General features: G+C 47.5%; 1 protein-coding gene across 7 annotated transcripts in view; it reads right to left on the reverse strand.

Annotated features, from left to right (window-relative positions):
- The window catches only part of Mcph1 (microcephalin 1), a 194,755-nt gene that overhangs the window by 122,725 nt on the left and 52,213 nt on the right, over positions 1-19,817 (reverse strand). For all 7 annotated transcript variants that reach the window (XR_002818332.1, XR_002818331.1, XM_023702611.1 and 4 more), the window contains 2 exons: positions 10,891-10,934; positions 8,409-8,571 (listed from right to left, as the gene is read on the reverse strand). Coding sequence is in view for 5 of the 7 variants with exons in the window: in XM_023702611.1 (XP_023558379.1) it covers positions 8,409-8,571; positions 10,891-10,934 (207 nt within the window). In the remaining 2 variants the exon portion in view is untranslated. The remainder of the gene's footprint in view (positions 1-8,408; positions 8,572-10,890; positions 10,935-19,817) is intronic.

Genomic DNA, 19,817 nt, shown 5'->3' on the forward strand with positions numbered 1-19,817 from the left:
CCCAAAAGGAAATGGCAGCCTGTGAGTTTCATTATCTAAAGCTATATGCAAATCCTAGGTGAGTACTACATTGGAATTTTAAACTTAAGATATTCTATGCAGTGGTTTTTTTTTCCGGAACCGGGGATTGAACTCCGGCCCTTGCGCTTGCCAGGGAAGCGCTTATTCCACTGAGCCATCTCCCCAGCCCCAGCAGTGGCTTTCTTAATGGTGGTAGCAACCACCTTCTTTCAAAGAAGTACAGCATGTTTGTATTATTGAATTTCTTAAAACAATTCCAGGAGCGGAACGAGGCAAGAGGCAGTGGCACTAGCTGGTTTGTGAAAAAGTAAAGTCCATGAACATCAGTATCATGGTGGTGTTAAAAGTGGCACTTCAAATAGCACAGAGTTACCCTTAGGGAAGGAATGAGACATCTTTCCGGCACTTGGAGGGCCACCAAGTGCCACCGTAGGCCACTGCCTGTGCTCCGGGCTGCACTGCTCCCCAGCCTCAGCCCGAGTTCCCTCCTCCAGGGCGTGTCCCCGTCCAGGGATTGGACCTCAGGGATTCTGGTCTCGAGTGCCTATTGCACACTGGTACAGGTCTATGGCAAAGTATTCACTGGCCCAGGACAAGAATTATTCTTTTAAAGGCAACAGAAACAGGAGACAATAGTTGGTTCTTACAGCTTGCTTGCTGAAGGACTAGGTTGTTGCATCTGTGGTCAGGCAGTGTTACCTGGGCTGTGCTGCTATCCCTTGGATGCCACAGGACCCCAGGGAGCAGGTGTGGTCACCAGAAGGGGCTGACATCTGCAAACTGGCCTGTCTTGCCAAGGCAAGGGGCCAGAAGGGCTGTGCGGGAGCTGGGTCAGGGTGACACACAGACCTGTGTGACGACGCACACCAGCAGCTCCTCACTGCGCTGTCCTGGATCACCTTCTGCTAACCCCTAACTCAGCTGCAGCCTGAGGTTTCATCACAATTTTAGGGGTCACCTGTTCCAAACCGACTGCAAAGTGTGCGTGATGCTGACTTGGCCATTCTGAATGACAATTGCAGAAAAACGGAAATGTAGAAGAGTCTAGGCAGAGCTGGCTGTAAGTATTTACAAATATGTGATACAGATGTTTTCAGTGTAACATTTATACTGTAATCTTTATTGTTCTTTTTCTTTGAATAGCTTGTTGCTTTCTGTCCGCAGAGTAGAAGAATCTAGTATCAGGTACTAGGTAAATAAAATCTGTGATGTTACTGGAAATTGGATCTTAGAAGGACCCGCCTTAATTAGTGGCCTAATAAGGACAAATTTTAAGGTAACTGCTTCCTCACTATCCAAATTCAGGTTTCACTGACAAGTGCTGACTGAGCTCCAGGCTCGCGCATGCTCGGAGGAAGGCTCTGGGGCTCCTGGCCGCCTGGGCCTATTTCATGCTGGCTGGCCCATGCCCTCGACCAGCACCAGGGTGGCCCCGCTTCACCCAAAGCTCCCGCACTGCAGGGCAAGGAGGGCTCCTGAGGGAATGCCAGCGGCCCAGCAAAGGCGGTCATCCGACTCGTTCTTCTCGGTGTGCTCCCTCATGTGTCCCTTCATGCTGCGCTTCTGAACTGCTCCTTCCTGTGTCCAGACCAGGCCAGGTCTGCAGCATGGAGGTCTAAGGTGAGGTGCTGGTGGCCACTTGCCTGGAGGCTCAGGGGGCCTGGCCAGCCACCTGCCTCTGGGCCAGCCCCCTGCCTCTGGGCCAGCCCCAAGTCCTTAAGGTCGTCTTTCTCTGGGTCTCGAAACTTTATGAAAGCTTTTCCTTGTTAATTTCATGTCAATTAAAATTTATCATCCCACAGTGCCATGAAGCATGTTCTACAGTGTTCGTGGAATGAACGGTATGCTCAATTCTAATCCTCAGGTCTGTAAATATAGTGCCTCCCGATAAATAGGAAAGGAAACGCATTCTTCAGTATTTCTGTTGTGATGAGTACTGCTGTTACCCTACAGAGTCTTAATGAAAGAAATATTTGCTTGTGCAGGATGGGGGAAGTATAGTGACTGGCTAGGGTGGGTGCTGAGCGTATAACACACCAGTGTTAGTCCTTATATGAAATGTATTACCAGACACTCTGTTAGCTTTTCATCACATGACCAAACACCTGAGGAAGACAGCACAGCCAAGGAGAAGGCTATTTGGCTCACGATTTCAGGTTGCAGTTGCATTCGATGGCCATAGCCTCAGGTTAAGCTAAAACATCATGGTGCAAGGTGTGGCACAACAACACTGCCCACCTCCTGCCAGCCAAGAAGCAGAGACAGAGGGAAGTAACCAGGGCAGAAGGGGGACCAGGGCAGATACAGTCCCCAAGGCCATATCCCATGATCCACTCCCTTCACTAGGTCCTGTGAAGGGCCCAATATGCCAAAAATTCACACTCTCCTCAGTGGATGAATCCCCTCACGATCCACTCTTTGCCCCTGAAACCCATGGGCAAGCAAGCATTCAACACAGAGGCTTTTGTGGAGATGCCCAATAACTGAGGTTGTCTCCCCTCTTCCCTCCTCCACCTCCATACCAGGCACAGGGAGGGAGAAGCGAACACAGCAGGCCCAGCTTTTCTGCTCACTTAACTACAGTCTAGGGACAGTGGGCTAGGTGTCACACAGGTGCCACTGGCAATTGGACAAATGTTACTTACACCTGTATAATATATAGCCTAGTCTGTTACTTGTGTGGGGGTGGGGATGTCAGAGACTTTCCTAAAGAGATATCAGGAGATGTGTGGAGGACTGGAAAGGGCATTGGGTACCCTAAAGGGGTGTGAGTGGGCTGGGAATGGTGAGCACAGCAGCCAGAAAGAAAAGCAGCCAAGAAGTCAGACTGGCTAAGGATGGAAGAGGTCGCTCTGACTGCAGTAGCAGGAACAAGCCAGCAAAAGGCACAGCAGAATCACCTGAGCAGCTACATAGAAAGCATTTACATGGCTCCCAAGCAACAAAACCTCATTAAAAAAGATGAGATAACTGAGGACATCTGAGTAAGGACCTGATACTTCATGTTAATCAAATTGCTGCACAGGTACTTTTGGGCAAAGTGCCGTGACACCTAAGTTTGTGCAATAGGTCAGCTTTGGGAAAGGACAGGATGTGAGGAGTCGGGGGCAGAAAGCAGAAGTTACAGGCGTTGGTGACGTATGATGCATGATGACTTGAGGACACTGATGCCTGGAGTCTCCTCTTGCTTCCGAGAGTAAGGGAGACCAGCACGTACAGGAGGGACAGTGGCAGTGAGGGGCAGTTACAGGCATGCATGACATGGGAGTAGAACTGATGAAGTCAGGGATAGCAGAGATCGGGGATGGTGGGGAATGAAGGATTCTTCTCAACTTCTGGCAAGGCCAGAGTAGAGAGAGAGAGGAGGAGGAGGAGGAGGCACAGTACCTATTTGAGGCCAAGGAAGATCAGGTAAAATTTAACATGTTGAGCACAGACATGAGTGCAAATCTTAAATATATAAGCATCTTCAAGGAGATCTAGAGGTCAGAGCATTGTTTTTAACTATGAGAGTCACTGATGTATAAATTCTGCCTAAAGTCAGGGACTTGGGATTCTAATCTGGAAGGGTGAAAGCCCATGTGGCACAAGTTTCTGCTAGATGATATGGGTTTGTCTTCTACCAGAGAGTGGGTGTCTGTGTGTGGGACTTGGCATGTGGATGTGACTGCAGGAAGGAGGCTGGGCAGGAATAGGCTGGGAATGTGACTGCAGGAAGGAGGCTGGGCATGACTCTGGGCAGTTGGCACTCTGGGCTGTGAGGGAGGAGTGGCCAGGAGATGAGAAAGAGCCACCAGGTCAGGGAGAAGAGGGGCTCAGGAGTGACTGTCACTAGCCTTGAAACTGTTTCTGAATTGTGAGCTGAAATAAACTTTTTATAAAACATAAACGATAAAATAAGGAGGCATTGAAGTGTCAAGTAAAAACACCACAATCTGTCCAGTATTCCAGCCACATGGGGACACGAATGATGTGAAATCCTGGGTTAGCATAAGCATCTGTGTGGTCTCACATGCAACACTAGGACTGCAGGCCAGCTGTATGCTACCACCCTGGGTGGGTAATGAAGTAGCTTCCCAAGAGTGAAAGCTGGGAGGCCATGCTAAGCAGCAGGAGGAGCCTGGCCTACGTTAGGAGATCATCACTAGCCCTGGCCACCCTTCCTAAGGGCTCCTGCCTTCTCCCTCCACACAGGAAGCTCAGGGCCACCCTGTCTCTTAGGAGTCTGTGTCTGGAGTGGGTCTTCACAGGACCTGTGTGACCTCAGAGGCCTGGACCTGTAGTTGGGTCCCATGGGCAGCACGAGGGGGGCCCAGTAGAAGATGAGCTTGGCTCTAGGAGCCATGCTTGGAGCCTGCAGCCTCCTCTGAGAGAATATGTCCCTCCTGTCCCTGGGGAACCGGTGTCAAATGAGCAGCACACAGGACTACTTTTTGAAATTCTGCTAATTCCAACATGGCTCTATATGAATCCACTAATAAAAAAGACAGAGAAACATGCAGTATGAGCTCCATTTCCAAATGCTACCAAGGAAAAGCAAGAGGCTGACAACCACGAGGGCAAGACAGCAAGCTCCACTAAAGATGTGGAGAAGGGCTGTGCCAGGGCCTCTAGCATGCCCGTGATGTTCTCCTTGGTCTGGGCTGCCGCACCATGGTGCTGGCTTTATAATCACTTGCTAACCTGTACACAGTGTGAGACACAGCATAACTAATACAAGCGTGCAGTGGGTATCAGTGCCCTTGCAGGCCCTGCACTGGTGCCTGGGGACAGCAGAGACAGGTGAGGGTTTGTGTCATGCCAGAGAGGGGACTGAGAAACCCAGAAGATGTTACTTAATTTTAATGTCATGAAAAGAATTCTAAGGCAGAAGAGATGAGATCAGGACCAAGTGCTGAGGAAAGGCAGTAGCTGAAGATCCAGGAGGATGAGAAACTGCTGGACAGAAATCTACTCTTGACCCACAGCACCAGGAGGTACAAGTGTTGTTTTTAGCACAGCCACATCAGGTGACCATATCACAAGAAGTCTGCAAGCAATCAAACTGCATGTGCACGCGTGTGTGCCTCTGCCTAGCGTCATCCATGTGTTCACACAGTGATTCCAGCACCTCCCAGGTGTAGCCAGGGCTGCCCTTTGCATTCAGCCCTTGCTCCATCCACTTCCACTCCTGGCGGCTGCTTATCCGTTATCCTTCCTAACAGCCTGGCTTTCCCAGCATGCCCCAAGTGGAACTTGAATGGAGATGCACACCAGCTCCAAGAGAAGCATCTGCGTTTGTGTGCTGTCGTTTCTCTTCATCCTGAGCAGCGGTCCCTCGCAGGTAGACTGTTTGCTCACCCCTCTTCCCATGGAGGGGCATTTGTACTGTTTCCAGGCTTGGGTGACTGCAAGTGAAAACAGCACCAGCCCTGCACGGCGACCAGCGAGCGCATTCTGCTTCACAAGAAGCTGCTGCCACTTCCAGAGGGGCATGCGATCTCCTACCACCACAGGCAGCCTACTAGAGTTCTAGCTGCCCAGACTTGCTAGCGGGTTGCTGGGAATTTTAATTCTATCTATGAGAATAAATAAGCTGCAGTGTCTCACTACAGATTAAAACTGAATTTCATTAGTGAGCAGTATTATTGCACCTTTTCTCATGTTCATGACATTGGTGTATCTTTGATAAAATGTTAAAAAAAACAAAACAAAACAAACAAACAAACAAACAAACAAAAAAAAAACACCGGGTGCTGACTTTTATTTAGGTTTTCTTTCTTTCTTTTTTGCAGTACTGGGGATTGAACTCAGGACCTCGCGCTTGCCAGGCAAGCATTTATTCTACTGAGTTATCTCCCTGGCCCTTATGTTGCTTTCTTGGCTAGTTTCCAGAGCTCTCTACACATTCTGGATGTTAAGTCCTTAGCCAGACATGAGATCTGCAATTATAAGGAATATGACTAGTCTTCTTTTACAGCATCTGAGTACAATTATTCAATTTTGGTAAGCCTAATTGATCAGCAGTGGTCCGTTAGAGCGCATGCCTTTGCTGCCACGCCACAGGGCTCCATAAGCCAAGGCCATGGCTTTTCTCCAGTGTTCCCGGTGAAGAGCTGGGTGCACTTAGCCTTGATTTGTTCTGAGGAACCAGCTGTACACTGAGCATGGCACAGGTCAAGGTTCCTTGCTTTGCTTGTGCAAGTCCTGCAGAAAGGACTAATTTCTCCAAGGAATCACCCGTGCCAGACCCACACACCATACTTTGTGGCCACGTTTTCAGAGTCTCCCCTCACCACCAACCCCATAATGTCGTGGCTGCCATATTCAGAGGATGCAACATCTGTCTGTACCTTCGGAGAAGACCACTCAGAAGTAGACTGAGGAAGTGCTGCCCCCGTGAGCACTGTGGGGCATTAGGGCTCTGCACTGTGGTCTTCAGTCCACAGACAGTGTGTGCTCTATGTGTGGCTGGTTGTTTTTTAATTGTGCTGTACAGATTTTAGCATGCCGGCCCTGCACATGCCATTCCAGACTTATGACAGCAGACGTTTTAGCCTGACAACCTGTCAAGCCCAGGGACTAGCCCTGAGTTCCCCAGGCGATGTGTCGGTTGTGCTGCACGTGATGTTTCTTCCTCTCGAATCTCAGTTGGCTTCTCCTCACCCTGCTGTGCACATACTTGTCAATCCAGTGTACAGCACACGGGGTGATCTCCCCAGGATGGAGTCTGGCCTGGATGCGACCACTCCAGCCCAGCGTCTCCAGCTGCCCACTCTGTCGTCTCCTATGACTCCCTGCAATTTTACTGTGACCTAAACTTGCATGCAGTTCTGTTTCCATGTGTAGCTAGTGGGACAGCTTCCCAAATCAATAGTAATTGCTATGTTCTCTTGTCTGCACTCTCAGGCTGCTTGGCATTCTGCTGCGCAGAGAAGACTGAGGACAGAATCCAGCCTAGATGCACACCTTCATGATAGAGAGAGGACTCTGAAACCAAACGCAGGAGAGAGGACTAGGACTGTCAGAGACACTCTGGGAAGAAACCATGAGTCCATTCACTGAAGCTGGCTATAAACTGTGTCGCATACAAATGAACACAAAGCAGTGCTAAAACATAATTAGGTAAATGGTCCCAGCTGCCTCCAATGCAAACAGTAACTTCGCTTAGGATTTCAAGATTTCACATTTCGTGACTTTAAATCCCTTATAATCAAGCTGCAGCATTACATTATGACATGGGAAAAAGACTAGAGCCAGTCTTACGAGTACATCTATACTCTGTTTGCATTTGCATGGGGTAATTCTGCTGTTTTAAAGAACACAGAATAAACACAATACGTTGCGTGGCAGGTGCAGGAGGCGGAAAGTTGTATTAAGCAACACGTTACGATTCACCCATCAGAGTGGTGCTGCAGACTGATCGGAGATGGAGGGTCAAAGTCAGAACACAAAGATAACAGACTGCCTAGTTTTCATAACTTATGAATGGTGATGTGTTTTTAAAAGTATCTTCAACGCACAGAAATAAGGACAAATGATGTTATGGGTAGACATGTACAGGACAAAACATACACAAATGGGAATAAACGTACAAGTTTCATCCTAAGTAAATCCATCTGTAAAAACATTCACTGGATTCTTTTCTTTTTTTGGTGGAACCAGGGATTGAACTCAGGCCCTTGTGCTTGCCAGGGAAGCACTTATTCCACTGAGCCATCTCTCCAGCACCCCCTCCCCTTTTTGTGGAACTGGGGATCGAACTCAGGCCCTTGGCACATGCCAGGGAAGCGCTTACTCTACTGAGCCATCTCCCCGACCAAATCACTGGATTCTTTCAGCTTTTTAAGCATCAGTAGCAATGGTCACATTATTTCTTGGTAAAACATAAAGCAACATTCAGTTGAGTGTGAGGAAACACACTTGGAGGTCTCCAGTCCAAGTCGGCTCTGACCCCCTTTATACCTGTAGCATCTGAGGTCCTGCTTCAAGGCTTTACCCTCTTCTACCCAGAGGGACCCTGCTCCTTGTGGGGCATGAACCCCTGGTGCCTTCCTTCAGGGAACTCCACCACCCAGGGTCAGGCACAGGCTACCCACTCAGAAGAGCACCCAGGATTCAGGGGGACCTCACCACCCAGGGTCAGGCACAGGCTACCCACTCAGAAGAGCACCCAGGACTCAGGGGCCCCACTGTCCAGGGTCAGGCACAGGCTTGCCCACTCAGGGCAGCACCCACCCAGGATTCAGGGGGACCTCACCACCCAGGGTCAGGCACAGGCTACCCACTCAGAAGAGCACCCAGGATTCAGGGGGACCTCACCACCCAGGGTCAGGCACAGTCTTACCCACTCAGAAGAGCACCCAGAACTCAGGGACCCCACCATCCAGGGTCAGAGACAGGCTTACCCACTCATAGGAGAGCACCCAGCAGCCACGCGCAATCCCCAGCAGCACGTTCAGTGTGCGCAGCGGCTTCCCAGCCAGCACATGTGTGGTTGTGTCACAAACTTCAGGCGCCAAGGAGAAGCCCTTTAGGGTATCCACCACCTGCATGACGATGCTCTGCTTCCTAGCAGGAGAAAAAGAACACAAAAACCTTGACGAGTGTGACTGCTGCTCATCAACATCAAGGAGAGCAATAAACATCTGGACAGTGAACTTTCACATTGGCTTTGATCAATGCTCGTGCCCTCATTCCTTAATAAGGTCGCATAACATGAAATCCAGGGAAATTGAAAACCCTGCACATCTGAACGGGAACTTGGCTGAGGAAACAGGCTTGAGGCTGTAAGTGGCTCCCCCAGTGACACAGCAGGAGCCAGGCCCCGTCCATGTGTGCCCTCCGGTCCACTCGAGCTTCTCTCTGCCCATGTACCTTGGAACCAACCTGTGTGGTCTGGACCGGAGTTCTTATTTACTTACTTTATTTAGAAAATACATTTTTAAGTGTCACACATAGTTTTCTATGATAACAGAAAAAGAACCTTTTTATTAGACTTTTGTATCAAATCTTAGGGCAAATTTGATGGTGGTACTGGATTCATTTTAAAGTTCATTATTTTTTCCCTTCTGGTCTGTCACTCTCATAATGCTGCATGGACCTTTTGCTTGGTGCTTTAAGTAGTCTTTCTAGCTAACATCCTTTCTAAGCAGCTCTCGGTTCTCCTCACTTCCCTTAGCAGCAGCTTTTCCAATAGCTCCAGTTTTATTTCTTTGCATCACACTCTTCCCTGTGAGGTCTGGAGATCCCAAGAGAAACCAAAGGATGTGCAAGGCCATTTAGGCTGCACTGTGCCTGGTGTAGTCAGGGAGCTGAGAACTGCAGCTCTGCTCTGTGCGTTGTTATTCACTATTCCGAGAGGACAGAGGCTGTGACTGTCCCTTCTTGACCCCGCTGCCTCAGGGCTCTTCCTCCGCCTCACAGGCCTCGAGGTCTTATCTCCAGGGCTTGATCTGCCTGTGAGACCCAGGGTGAAACCATATCCCACTGTCTGATTCTTAGAGCTCTGCAGGATGGAGAAGATGAGCGAAAACAGTCAAGAGCTGGCCCTATCCCAGCTTGAACTGAGAAGCTGTGCTTATCATCATCATGAAAAGGTTTAGGAAAAAATAAATACAAAAAGGACAAAAGAAACCTAATCAAAAGCAAAAAGGAGTAAAAATTTATAAACTAGATAGATCTCTAGAGCACTTCAATGTGGATACAGACTTCTTCAGGTCTGCAGTGGCCAACAATTATGACGTCACAAGTAACAGTGTCTCCTGTAGACATGATCCCTCAACGCAGGGTCGTAACGTCCACATCTTGTTCTTAAGATGCACAAGAAATCGAAGATAAAAACAAAAACAAAAACAAAACAAAACAAAAAAAACCCCAAATCAGCAACAAGAATATGGCCTGAAGGAAAAGGTTCATTTTTAAAACCTTTAAGGAGAAAATAATTATTGTTTGTTTTTAAGGTCCAAATATGAATTTTTAAAAAAAACTATTATGCACAAATTCAACCCTAATTTCTTTCTTTCTGGTTTTTTTTTTGTTTGTTTGTTTTTACTTTTAGTACCAGGGATCAAACCCAGGATCTCGCGCTGGCAAGGCAGGCTCTTAAGCCGTGATTTTGGTATGAGACTAATAAAATGTTCCATCTACCTCACAGCACGCACCCAACATCCTTCATACACTGCTCTCTGTCTATGCCTCATGTGCAGCATGCAGTTAAGCTCGAATCTTTTCATTTCTGTGCCACAGGCAGGAAAAGGACCTTGACACAGAGCGGCCATGGCACTCTTCCTGCAGCGCAGCGCACTTTCACTCCACGGTCCCAGGGTTTTGATGAATGTATGAAAACTTCAAAACCTATGATTGATATAAAAAGTATGGTTTTCTCCTTTAACAAGCATTCAAAAATCTGTTACAAAGACGCTGGCCCTCTGTTTTTGTTGGACGCTGTCTGCTGCGCTCAATGTGTGAGAGAGATAAGCGCAGGCCAGCAACAGTTAACCCTTCCGCACGACGCAGACGGTGCCTTCAGTGTGTGTGGAGAGCCTCCCGCCACTGCGTTCTTTAAGATCTTCAAGGAAAATGTTTTGGCTGACTTTCTGCATGTTGAGTATCTATGGAGTGAGGGTGGACAAGCAAAGCCATTATGAATTAAACTCACTCAGGCCCCAGATCTGGGTGGCTGGGTGCAGAACCTGTTAATGCCGCGTAAATAAAATGCTGCACGCACTAGACCGCATACGTGGAGCCATGACTTCTCATGCACATGTCAGTCCCCGGCTGAAAATGACAGAGTGCAGATCTGTGACTGCTGAGAAGGAACCTCAGGCTGTAGGAGCAAAGGTTGAGCTTCCCATGGAAGACAGCATTAGCAAAACAGCCAGCACTTACTCTGATGGCATGCTCGTCATGACTAATGTTCGTGTGGGCTCAGACTGCAAGAGAAGGAACAGAAAACAGTCAGAAATATAAAAAGAAACTTTCCCACAGAAATAAACCTTAGTAAGTTTTTTTTTTTAACGTTGCATCATTTAAAAATCAACATTTAGGCATATATCAAAGAAAAAAAACCTTTTTATTCCCAGAAAAAGTAGTCTAAGAGACAGAAATTTAGAGGCTATTCCAAAACCAACTTGGTACTGGAGGTGCGAGGCAGAACAGCACAGCTCCCCTGCCTGCTCCTCAGTCAGCCAGCAATCTCCCTTTTCTCCACCGAGCAGGGGGTTGGGCTGTCCCCACAGCTTTTGGGGCCTAAGTGCCCAGCAAGTCCAATCACACAAAAGCCCAGACCTCTATTCGGGTGCTGGCACCTGCTATTACGCAGAACTGTGCAGTTTCTTAAGAGACTTAGTAAGAAATGTACTCTAAATGCAAAAATGTGAATGCTATTGAAGTATATATATAATTAGAAATATGCATACCAATGCTCTGTAATTCCATTGGCTAGAAGGGACTGTTCTTTAAGGATTTGGTAATATGTTCAGCCTAATGTACATTCACTGGGTGTGTGTGTAAGTAAATGATTTGCACGACTTATGCACATCTGTAGTTCTTAAGGGAACTTCGAGGCAGCCAGCTGCTCCATGTGAGTGCCTCGCCCTGCACACGCACTCACACTGAATGGGTAACATGCACAGAACTGGAAGAACTAAAGGTGCCAAAGGACAGCAGGCTGGCAAAATGTCACGGACTCAAAGGGGAAGGCGAAAAAAGAAGAGTGAAGAAGGCACATGAATCAAAAAGACATTCAGGGAGCACTCTGAGCTGGGTGCGTAGTTCCCAGCATGTATAGTTCCCAGCACTCAGAAGGCGGAGGCAGGACATTGCCCACTTTGAGAATAGCCTGGACTGCACAGCTAGAACTGTCTCAAAAAAGGCGCAACTCTACAGAGTGACGGCTAACCCAGCAGCTGCCTGCCTGTGTAACCATGCTCTGCAACACCGGCTGCTGGCTCTCCTGTGTTTCTGACACCAAACGTGCAGCAACTCAGCAAGCTCCTACGCGAGTCCCTGGGAGCAGCTGAGGCCCACACTGAGCCCACCCTTTCCCCCAGGCCCTCCTGCATAGAGACCCTGCAGGCCCAGGTGGCTCTGTGGAGTCAGCTTGAAGAAGCCTGTGGGGCTCCCCTGTGGGGCGCTGCTCCACTGGAGCCACAGGGGGAGAAGGAAAGCATCCAACCCCTCCACCCTGGGCCCAAGGCCAGGCTACTCCCAGGTCCCTCCACCAGCACTGCTGTTCCCTGTGCACATGTCTGCTCCTCAGGGGCCTCACTCTTCCTACTTCAGCCCTGGGTATCTCCTCGACTCCAACCTCCATGGTTCCACCTACTGGATACCTCCATTTGGAGTCTAATCAGTGTCTCAAATTTAACTTGACCTAGAAATGAAGAAGTAAAACTACACTCACAGAGATGACTGCATTTTTAAATTATTTTATTAAAAAACTACTAATCTCACCAGAACTGCAATATACAGAGTCAGTACACAAAAGTCAGCTGTATAGCTACAAATTAATGATGAATCTGAAAAGGAAATGAAAACAAGTCTACTTATAAGAGCATCAAAAAAGAGTACACTACTTAACAATGCATTTGCAAGAGTTACGCATAAAAGTAAAGAGAAGTTGCTGAAACATATTACACATGACCCACATAAGCAGAAATGCATCCCATTTTCATGCCTTGAAAGACTTAATATTGTTAAGATGTCAAAACTTCCCCAGGCAATGCACAGACTGAACACAAACTCCATCAAAATTTTAGTGGTGCTTTTTTCCTTTTCTTGTTCTTGCAGGAATGGAAAAATCCACCCCCAAGTTCATACAGAATTCCAAGGAATCTTGAATAGTAAAACAATTCTGAAGGGGAATAACAAGATTGGAGGACTTGTAATTCCCACTTGTAAAGATTACTGCAACACTATATAATCAACACTATGTGGTACTGGCGCAGGGATAGATGGGCAAAAGAAGAGAATGGAATGGAATTAAAAGTTTGGAAATAATCTCTTGCGTCTACGGTCCATTGTTTTGATGAGGATGCCAAGACTGTTGGATGTGTAAAGAACACTGTCTTCAGCAAAGGATGATGCAAAAACCAATGTCCACATGGAAAGAATGAAGCTGGACCTTTACCGTATCCACATATAAAAGTTAACTCAAAACAGAACAAATACCTGAATTTAAGGGTGCAAACTATAGAACTCTTAGCAGAAAAAAGGCAATGGTTCCTTCAACATGGCAAAAAAGAAAAAAAAAAAAAACCCAAGTAATAAAAAACATAGCTATATTGAAAACAGTAGCAATGTCATCAACACTATAAGGAAAATGAAGACAGTCTACAGAATGGCATGTTTGCCACTGCATATCTGAGATGTGCTTAACATTCATAATGTCTAAAAACTCCTATGACTTAATAAAAAATCAAAATTAAAAAGTAAGCAAATAAAAGAAAAAGGGAAGATAGCAAGCAAATAATTTGATAAACATTTCTCCAGAGGAAATAAGCAATGAGCACTAAGCAAGCACCAGAAGACGCCCACACTGCTAGCACCTAGGGGACTTCCTGTCAAAGCCTCAGTGTGAGAATCCTGTCTACCTCCTAGTTGATTACTTAGAAGTAGACAGGCAGGATGGAAGGCACTAGCGTGGGCGGATGTGGAGTAGCCGGAAGCCAGGCACACTGGCCTAGCGCAGATGGAATGCTCTGCCCTCACCCAGTTACTTGTGTATTCATTTTCTAGTATTTTATTCTTTTGTACTGGAGATGGGATCTGGGGCTTTCAGCTAGGACTAGAGGTGTGCACTGTCACATCGGCCCACTGCCTCTTTCAGGTCTTGCCTCTCACTGTGGTCGCATTGAAGACAGGATTTTCAACACATGAAACTTAGGGACACATTCAAAGCACAGCATAATCAGTGCCACCCACAGAGGAATAACTACGTGGACAGTTGCTAGAATGAGCAGGAGTAGAGGTCTGCCCCCACACATGCTGGACTATGAGGGAAGCCAAGACTACCATGGTACGACTCCGCTCCCCGAGACCCTCAGCCTGGCCCTCACCTGAGACTGGTTAGGAGTGGTTAGGGGCCTCAGGCCGGGCACACAGGGGCATGTGGACCTGAGAACTGGCTGTGCACTTCAGAGCCCCAGCTGGGGCTGAGGGAAAAGGCTGGAAAACAGCCAGTGGCCATGGCTGCACAGCACTGAGAGCACACTTGACACCGCACCATAGGGTTAAAACGGTTGAAATGGCAGCGTTTGTTGTGCATGTCATCGTGGTCAAAGAAAACAAAGCATGGCTCTTCCTCCCAGCCTGCTCCTTCAGGGCCTCACTGGGGAAGGCAGCTCTGCTCTCATCAGATGGAGTGCCACTTTCCTCACTGCTGGCTGGCTGTCCTCTCATTCTACACATGACCAAGGACATACCCTGGCTTACTTTTCCTTTTGATGAGACAAAATACCTGACACTCACAGTTAACAGGTGTAGGTTCGTTTGGCTCAGTTTGTGGACGTTTCAGTCCATAACAGGCTGGCTCCAAGGCATGGTGGCACAGGGCAGAGGGGCAACTGTTCATGGTGGACAGAGGTAGAAAAGCAACAAGGAAAGACAGTAAAAGCAACAGGACATGGGGAGAGAGGGAAAGGGCAGGCTTCCTTTTGTCCTTTATATTGTATGCAGGCTACCTGCTCCAGGGTGGATGCAGCAGTCACACACTCCATCACATATCAACCACAAACTTTGGATTCAGCAACCCCCCAAAAACCTCTATGACCCTGTGAAGCTTTGGGGAACATCTAGACCCAAACCATAGCACCCCCATACTAAGCCTCTGTCCTCTTGGTCGTCGCAGGGCCCGCGACACCCCCTACTCAGCTTGGCAGGCTGAGCCTGAGTGTGAGTGTCCCTCTCCACCCTCCAACACGCAGGGCCAGAGTCTGCTCCTGCAGGACCGAGGTGCGCCATCAAGCCTCTCTGCTACCGGCATGTCCTGGGTCGGCTTCTCCTCAGCACTGATCACACCATGTGTTTTGTTTATTCCTCTTCATTACTGTCTAGCCTTGCCCCCCTCAGAAACAGTGAGTCCACAAACACAGGAACTGTTTCCTACTCTCTCCCCAGCACCTGGAACGGGGCCGGGTGGAAAATAAGAAGACACTTGCTAGCTATTCATTGTAAGTGGATCAATACAAAATAGGGAATAAAAGTTGATGTCTGCTGATCCATCTTTACATATACTTTATACATACATAGCTCTCATGTCATCTATTAAGCTAGGCTCTGAACTGCCACACTCATCAACATGGTCCAAGCTGGAGAACCACACCACGATTCGTGTCAGTGCCGTGCAAAAGGCAGATCCCAAGTCCATCTGAAGCCTGCTCCACGTCCAGCCAGGTAGGAGGAGGGGCACTCTGGACCCAAAGTGGAAAGAAGAAATAGTCAGAAGCAAGAAAAGAGCTAGTGCTGCGCAGCTACATCCTATGACCGGCAGGTGTCTTATAAGGAATCTGAGAACTCAAGCTTCGCGCACACAACCCAGCTGCAGAGCCCACAAGAGGTGAGTGCTACCCATGGGCACAGGGTGCCAGCTGATGCCAGTGCGGAAGGCGCAGGTGAAAGCCGTGGGACAGAAGGGCCGTGGCCTGCAATACAAAGTGATCTACAATACGATTAAGTACTGTGCTTACTGATTGTGCAAGGGAGGGATATGAAAATACATCTGTGTAATTCTTGATTAATCAAAGGAGCGCCTAAGAATACGGCAGGTACTGCTATCTGTGGCTACTTGGAAATGAATTTTAAAGTGACGGATGGAGAATGGATGGACACATGCTACAGTTAACACAGTCAAGAAGGTGAACTCGTAAGATGAGGCTGGAAAGGCAAAGCGCCCGCTTCACACTGGCTCCCTCACGTCCTCTGCAGTGAGGCCCCTCAGTGCTGCTGAGCCATTCTATAGCTCCGTATGTGGCAAGAAACTAGTAGCAACACAAACAGCTGTGCTCGGCAGAAACACAAGGCCCACCCCAGAGGCTCTGCCCATTGCTGCCTGCAATGGTCGGGATCACCAATGTTTCCTAAGGGCCCGTGAGTTAAGCTCTGAGTCTCAGCGCAGCATGTAGGGAGGGGGTCCAACTTGTATGTGGAACGTTCTCGTGACAGGGTTCAGGTTGTGGGGCACACAACTTTGGCATCCTCCTCAGTCTTAGGCTTCCCAGCCACCATGCCGTGGTCTCACCTCATCACACACAATACCACGTCTGCAGAGCACTTGGGCCCAGGGATCATGCATGGGTGGGGGTCCCTAAAACTTAGTCAAATAAATACTTTCAAGAATTCTGTCACAGTGACATGAAGCTGACAGTCTCTCAGGGAAAAACAGCTAGTTTAGGATTTACTCAGATATCTCAAAAATGCCTAACAGCCAGTATCAACCTGAGGGGTAAGCTGAGGCTTATCAAGTATGAAAGAAAACGGCATTTAAGCCAAAACAGGATGAGAGCCAGGGAGATGGCTCAGTGGAATAAGCGCTTCCCTGGCAAGCGCAAGGGCCTGAGTTCAATCCCTGATTCTGCCAAAAACAAAACAAACAAACAAAAATAACCAAGGATGATCACCCAGCAAAATCACCAATTTTAGCTGCCCAGAATAAACACTCTCAAAAGAATATGCAAAGGGTCTGGTTTTATAGATAGAAATGATGATGATGAGGAGGAGGATGAAATAAGCTGGGCATGGTGGCGCACATCTGTAATCCAGCACTGAGGAGGCTGAGACACTAGGATGCCCACAAGGTGTATGCTGGCCTGCCTTACACAGTGAGCTCAAGGCCAGCATTTCTCACAGAGCAAGACTGTCTCAAAAACAAAAACAAAAACAAAAACAAAAACAAAAACAAAAACAACAGAAAGAAGGAGAGGGAAGAGGAGGGGAGAGAAGAAGAAGACAGATGAGATGACAGTAACTGGTCGGTAAGAACAGCACACAATGCTGACCAAAGGGGAAGAGAAACTAGGATGGGGAAAGGAGAAGAAAGGGAAAAGGACACACAAATACGCACACACACAAGATAGCTGCACTACTAATTTCTATTAGTTCACTGAAAAGATTTATGCTTACACTGTTCAATTTTTCATAACTATATCTTGTAATCTGAGCACCTACTTTGAAGATGACAATACACAATAACCATCGATACCCACCTATCTTGCTTTGAAATTTTTGTTTCATTGTTGTTTCATTTTAAAAGAAAAAATAAAAAATACATAAATGTGTTGATAGAAATCTTGTCTTCATTGGTAAAAGTCTTAGTTTTCTTTCTTTCTTTCTTTCTTTCTTTCTTTCTTTCTTTCTTTCTTTCTTTCTTTCTTTCTTTCTCTTTTGTATTTAGGACAGGGTCTACAAGGTCTCACCACGCAGATCGGACTCGGAATGATCCACCTGTTGACAGCCTCCCAAGTGCTGGGATTACAGGTGTGCGCCACCATGCCCAGACTCAATCACGTCTCAGCATGCGCTGGGGGCGGGGCTGGCACGACAGGCCTGGGAATTGAACTCCTGGTCCCTGCGTCTGCCTAAGCAGGTGCTTTAATCCGCTGAGCTATTTGGCCGGCCCCTAGTCTTAGTCTTCTAGTATGGGTGGTTTTAGTTTGAGTTCAGAACTAAGCATTTCATGCTACAGAAAGTAGACACCTGGACTGACTTTTGTAGTTCTGTCATGCCCCATCCCTGACTGAATGTTTAGAACCAAAGCTATACGTTCCTTGTGTCAGTTTGGAGGTGCACAGATGCCCACCCTCCTGCAAGGCCATCACAGCGAAGACACGTTACTCCATGCTGCCTTAGTCCCTCTCTTAGCCCTAAGCCCAACTTCCTCCTACAGAAAGAACCCGGGCGCTGTCACTCAGTTTCCAGGTCTCAATCCTCTCTGCCCGGTGGTCAGTGCAGCCAACTGGGATGTCTGCCTCACACACCCTCCTCTTAATGAACACCTTCCCAAGGACAGCCAGACACGCCCACATGCTGAGTCCCACTGCCCCTCACCCTGCCATGTCTGCAGATGGGCCACCATGGCAGTGCTCAGTCATGTGACCTGAAGAACTCCTACCAGCTTGCTTGAGGCCTTCCAATTACAACTCCTCTGGGAAAGTGTCTGGACAAATGTCCTAGCCTCAGGTAAGAAAGTCCCTGGCCCATGGGTGGTCTCCACTCTCTCTCCCTAACTCTTCAGGACTGCCCTGCATGACTGGGAGTGGACAACCGGACAGGACACAGGGTCCACCAGTGTAGATACACAAGTTTCCTACAGGAGGGACCCCTGGTCACAGGCCACAATCCAGACATAGTCATCCAGCAGGTAAAAGAGATTCTATGAGCCACACTCTCAGTCCAGGGCCCCAGCACTGCCCACCAGGGTGCGTGCCCACTGCTCTGGTACTAGAATCTCAGGAGATATGTTACCATAGGAGATTATGCCATCTTTCAATGAAGCTTTATTGTGACAGGCACAGCAACAAACAGGCACCTATAAACTGCGTGTAAGGGTTGACGATGTCAACTTGAGAGGTCCAGAAGCTTAACTAAGTCGACTCAGCAATTCTACACCCTAGTGAAGAGAACCCACTAGGGCAGCTCATTAACTAGATAGTATGAAAGCAAAATGAGGAAGGGTGGGCTTGCTTCCACTCTCCAGAGGAGATCCAGTACTCACCTGGAGACTGTCCTTTAGCTTGGACGTCATCTCCTGGCTTCTAGTGCACACTCCTCAGCTTCCGCCTTGGATCCTCCACCCCTGTAGTGCAGACTTATCAGCCTCCAATCACAGACCTATAGGCCTCCTGATACGGACTTGCAGGGCATACTGCAGTGAGCTCCAGACCTTGGACCGAATCCTTTGGTCTCCAGTGTGCAGATGCCCTCTGGCTGACATCGTAAGCCAATCTCATAATTTCTTATGCGTCTGTATATCTTCTGTTATATCTGTTTCTCTAGTAAAATCCTGTTACAGAGTATTCTTAAAATTCCAAGGAGTTAAGGTAATTGAACTCCCTGTTTAATTAAAGCAGCTATATCTTCTGTGAGATACTGCCATAAAGCATAAGAATGTACATTTTCATTCTACCCACAGATATTCTTCCAAAAGCTGTCCAGATTTGCTCACCAATTAAGTGAGCATTACTCATGTTCAATGTTTCTAAGTAGACCATGACCTTGTCTTAAATACTGTGTTCAGTTTCCTAATGACCTCTGCTATTTTGCTCTCCCTGTCAAATCCTAAATATCTTTTGTACCTGATGGTTCTGAAATTTTCCAGACACTTAGAAAATAACATGTATTTGTTCTTACTTTATAAAAAACAGGCGCTAGGTGTGTCCACTTGATGTGTTGCCATCAAACTTTCAAAGAAAATTCCAGAGCAAAGAACACGATTAGTGCTATAGTTCAATCCATGAGGTAAAACATTATCACCCACCCGTGAGGTTGAACTCCCACCAGCGAGATCTGTGCTCTAATTCTAGGCCTGACATGTTCATGGTATGTTATACCCTAGGACTATTTTATTATACCTAATGAATTTTTCCTATGAGATTATTATTGGTTCAATTTTCTTTTCTGTCTCTTTCATTCGTTTGTTCTTTTTTTGGTACTGGGAATCAAGCTCAGTCAATTCTCTAAACTAAGATTATACTTAAAAAGTAAGGTTAATCGTTGTTTATGGTATTTTGTCTACAACATTGTTTTGCATTCCATGAACAACTTTGTTATTTGCAGTTATTCTTTTTAAAAATCATTTATTGTTCGATCGGTAGCGGGAG

This window comes from Octodon degus, unplaced genomic scaffold, assembly GCF_000260255.1.
Source record: "Octodon degus isolate 3935 unplaced genomic scaffold, OctDeg1.0 scaffold00155, whole genome shotgun sequence".
In the NCBI taxonomy this organism is placed as follows: domain Eukaryota; kingdom Metazoa; phylum Chordata; class Mammalia; order Rodentia; family Octodontidae; genus Octodon; species Octodon degus.